Below are 4,617 nucleotides of genomic sequence, written 5' to 3'. Positions count from 1 at the left end.
CATGCTGCACATTCCTACACATCCTCCTGACAGATCAGATCTACAGAACCACCTACACAACTCCACATCGACATTCTGACACGCCGCCCTCTAAGGAACACTACTTGGAAAAGGGACGCGAATCGTTGTTCTTGACACCAGTTCCAGGAAAGTCATCCAAGAAGTTTGAGATGACACAGGTCATATTAGTGAAGAACAACAATTCTGATTATTTACCTCTCAGTATTGTTAAGGCAGAAGGTGATGTGAAAGGTGTCCCTGAAATTCACGTTAAAAGATGACTCCTTATGGGACAGCATGCAGAAGATAGCTCCACTTCTTACATCTTCCATCATACCTGCTGCTTCTTTCATATTCTGGCATAACTGAGAATTCGGACAAGTTATATGTTCATACAAGAAGACTGCTGGTGTTGACTTAGCCACTCGGTAGTAAATAATACACAATCTTAGTCGAAGTACCAGCGTTTCACCACATCTAGTCCATGATTCTCTTCGCATACTCCTTGGTTATGCAGAGAAACTTCTTTACAAACTTCAAATGACAGGTTCTGCACTTGTGTGAAGCACCTGGAACAAACGAAGTGAGCTAAATCAGTTACTCTGGAGAATAAGGACTTCTGCTTAACCCCAAAGGCTCTGTGCCTGGACAGTCACATCATTCTACCATGGAGCCATCAGAAGAAAATCTCTAATATGAGAATTTTCTTCCTAAAGACAAGAATTTGGAGAAGAGGAGGGGGAGATGTGTGGCTTTATGGTCTATCAATCTTCAAAGACTTTAGCTGTAATCTCTTCCAGGGAAATGAAAGAAGGAAATTTATCATGCTCTATCTCTTCCTTGTGCTCTCAGTGATACTTCATGTTTGCTGACACAATATTCAAAACCCCTGACCTTTTCCATGTTCCTTGTACCTCCTAAAGATGGTTTATTTGTGTGGTTATTATTTAAGCCACAGTACTTCCAGTTCACTTTTCTGTCTCCTGGAGGTCTCCACTTTCCTACAGATTTGCACTTTACCAGGGCTGTTCTTGCTCACTGAAATTCTCAGCTGAAGTGTCAGAGAATGGCACACTGAAGTGGTTCACTCAGAACGTGTAAAGGAAAAACCCCAAAGACCTTTACATTGACTGTAGGTAGGGTCAGAAACACAGATGCTACAAACAGAATTCCACTTAGTGCTACTATCCCCTCCATCAATCCTCCCCCAATCTACATTCTGGATATGTCCTGGCAAGACCCTAGATTTTCCTCTCTAATATTTAGCCAACGAGTCTTTTCACCTGATTGTTGTAAGTACCTTTGAAGCTCTTTATCTAGTTCCTGAGAAACTCCTTTAAGCTCTTTCAGTACACCCGATGCTTTTGCACTTTCTTCCGAGAAGCTTGGCATAACATCTGTCAGAAGTTCCTGTGTGATCGTTAACTGCTTCTGCAGTTCATCTACAAGAGGAGATGCTAAAGATATTATTCACAAGCGCAGGCAGCGGTATCAGTTCACACGACATTACTGAACAGCTGGAGTAACCACAGCAACAGGTGAACTGCTGATGGAAAACTACTGTTTGTTCAGCCTTCAAATGCACTATGAGAAAACTGTGAAAGCCAAATTATACTTAGCTAGGGAGACTAACTCCAGCAACAGGCTATTACATTGCTAACTAAGCTCTCATTTAGAGTATGTCACAGGTCTCTACAAGGCAAATACAAGAGAAAAAAACAAGTTTAAAACATCCAAAATTCCCTGGCTAGTTACACACACTGTTACTGGCATGCACCCCTAACATGAAAGGTACCCAGTCCTTTCCTTTAGCATTCACAATCCAAAAATACCTGTTTATTTCCTTTTGAGCCTTCTTACAAGAATACTAAGGTCTTTAATAAACCTTTTCTGTTTGTTTTAAAGTATAAGCAAGATTTCTTGCAGACAAGCAGTTTAAAAATGTAACTCATCCAGACTTCAACAAAAAACAAAGTACTAATTTATTACACAAACATTCTCTGATTCAAGACATCACACAAACATTTAAGCTCCAGTGGCCAGTTCCTCCGGCGGCCACAGAGAGATGCAGCAAGAACAACGTAAGAATTCTAGCATACCAAAATCCCACTATTTCTGAAAGTAAATTTGGTAAATCAAGTCTTCATACCAAGGTATGTTTGCGTATCTCCTTCTATGTGAATATTCTTTATGGGTAATTCATGTCTAGTGGCATCCAGGGAAACTGCAAAGCTTTTATATTGCTCCTTAAACCGTTCACAAACAGGAACAAGGGGAGAAAGTACTTCCACCTGAAAAAGACACATGATGAACCACACTTCTCCTAAAGCAACCATTTTGTTAGTCCAGATTTGGATCAATATAGAAAAATAATTCATAAACCCCCCCATATACCACTCTGAAATTCTTGTTCACAGAGGAATTCAAGAAGTTTGTGGTATAATACTGCTATTGTGCTGTTTAATTCTCTGCCACCCAAAAATGCCTCAGCCAACACCACTTTTCTTGCTCCTGTAGCTCACAGGCATCAGCAACCCAGCAGGACAGTGTTTTATAGTCGATAGTTTCACCACAGTTAACAGTGTATGCACCAGAAAACAAAGGTCTTGTTTATTTTTTGTAATGAGTATTTGTTAAAGGCAAACATAGGTTCAGTTTTGAAAATTAATTATTCCAAAGGCACTAACTTTTAATTTGACACAACAGCACTATAAAACACTGAAAGAGAAGGTAGGGTTTAGCATCTAAGATTGTCTGTTATCAAGAACTTCATCAGAAACTTGCCTTCAGACAACCAAGCCAGCACAATCACTGCCTAACACACACACAAAAAAAAAATCAAATAAAGAATGGCAAACAGTCACTTCTCATCTCAGCTCTGGCCAGAAAGGTAATCGTGTAACTGCAGGATGTTCACATGGTTTTAAGCCACTTGCATCTCCTGTGCATCAGCTGTAACCTGCTCTGGCAGCCGGTGTGCTCCTGCTGCCCCTTGTCCAGTAGCTCTGACTTCTCCTTCCTGCCTGTCCACAAGGGACAACCAAGTAGGTGACAGAGGCATTTGTTAGATTACCGGAGAGCATCGCATGCCACAACAGGAATAGATATTTATTTCGTTTAAGATGCATAAAATTGCAGCCCAGCAGGCCAGAGCAGCAGAGAAATCTCCTCTGGACAAAGGACCTCTTCATAAGTGAGCTTGTTTAAATACAGGAGAAGCGTAAGTGGTACCAAAGCCTACCTGTTTGTCTAACGCCTCATCAAGTTTCTGCTCTCTCTCTTTGAGCAGAATTTCACGTTTCATCCTGCAGAGCTTCTCCTGTTGTCTCTCCTTTTCTTCACACAACATTAGCAAGTTTTTTTCTAAGTTTTTCTCCAGCTCAGCAAGATTTTTTCCTGCCTATTACACCCAAGACATAGTTAGGACTAAAACAATGTTACATGGTAGTAATTAACTCTAAGAGAGTTTTCAAAGCAAGTCATAGCTTTACAACCATAAACATATAAAGTCACAAAAATCTAATTTTTACGGATCTGAAAGCACAGACAAGAAATTAAACAACCCTTCAATATCAAGATCTTCTATCTGAAACGCCAAACACTTGAGGGTCTCTCACCTTTATTCTTAGGTAAGTTAAAAGCAGTGTCTGAGATTCCAGCTCTTCAATCACAGCATTAGAATCATTTCCCTTCAGAGAAGAATATCCTAGATCAGTTTTGGTATTTAAACACTTAATTTTTTCAATGTTCAAATAAATTACTGAAAGTTTGGTTTGTGCCTGGAATCATCATCAACAACAGTCAGCTCGAAGAAAACAGTTCAGGTTTTTTAAACAACGCATGTTAATTAAAGACACCACTTTGTTTCACCACTTCTTGTAACATATTCAGCAGATTTTTGTAATACTGGTAAAGAACTTGATGTTCCCGTGCTACATTGAATAAGATCCCTGAACAAGGCAAGGCACTTCAAATGACACTGAATTAACATTAGTTTTCTGAGCAAAAATGTCAGAAAATATTTAAAGATAGTGTGATATAATTATAAAGTATGAACAGGAACACAAAAAGAAGCTACTTGAGGAGATGCTACAGTTGGAAAATTGGAACAGACTCTTTACCACAAGAAACAGAAGCAAAGCTTCCGTCATTGCTGAGACATCTGATGAACACCACAAACATTACCCGCAGTAGAACAGACTTATCTTCTCCCTTCTGCCAGAAGGCTTTACATTATCCTGGGACCTCGAAGTTGTTATCAAGATTAAAGATAAATAGAAAATCTTCATTTCACACATTTCACAATAAATATGCTTAACAAATGAAAGCAGTGAAACTCACCGCTTTTTTGGGTTTTTGACTTCTCCCTGCTCCTCCTTTACAAGCAGATTTCGAAGCAGGAGTCTTTTTGCGGACAGATTTATCTGTATCACAACAGAAAAGTTATTGTTCTTTTCTTCCTGAATCATACAGTATGGGTCAACAAATCAGGTTCTTCAAAGGCAAAAATAACTTCAAAATCGTTATGTGTACCAGGGTCGTGTTAGAGGTAGAAGTTTAACTCTTGTCTGCCAGAGCCTTAAGGGCTTTCACTGAAACAGTTTTGCAAAGCCAGTA

General features: G+C 39.5%; 1 protein-coding gene across 1 annotated transcript; it reads right to left on the bottom strand.

Annotated features, from left to right (window-relative positions):
• Positions 1–448: 448 nt before the first annotated feature.
• On the bottom strand, positions 449–4,424 carry LOC104488484 (HAUS augmin-like complex subunit 8; the record flags this gene model as incomplete). The annotated part of the gene is made up of 6 exons (XM_010144393.1): positions 449–569; positions 1,301–1,442; positions 2,150–2,291; positions 3,242–3,400; positions 3,618–3,689; positions 4,342–4,424. Coding segments are annotated over 6 exons (719 nt in total), but the record flags the coding sequence as incomplete, so codon positions are not given.
• Positions 4,425–4,617: the final 193 nt, after the last annotated feature.

The sequence above is a fragment of the Buceros rhinoceros genome, unplaced genomic scaffold (genome assembly GCF_000710305.1).
Source record: "Buceros rhinoceros silvestris isolate BGI_N320 unplaced genomic scaffold, ASM71030v1 C13281364, whole genome shotgun sequence".
Classification (NCBI taxonomy): domain Eukaryota; kingdom Metazoa; phylum Chordata; class Aves; order Bucerotiformes; family Bucerotidae; genus Buceros; species Buceros rhinoceros.
The sequence above is the reverse complement of the archived record's forward strand: the minus strand, read 5'-3'. Positions and strand labels throughout refer to the sequence as shown.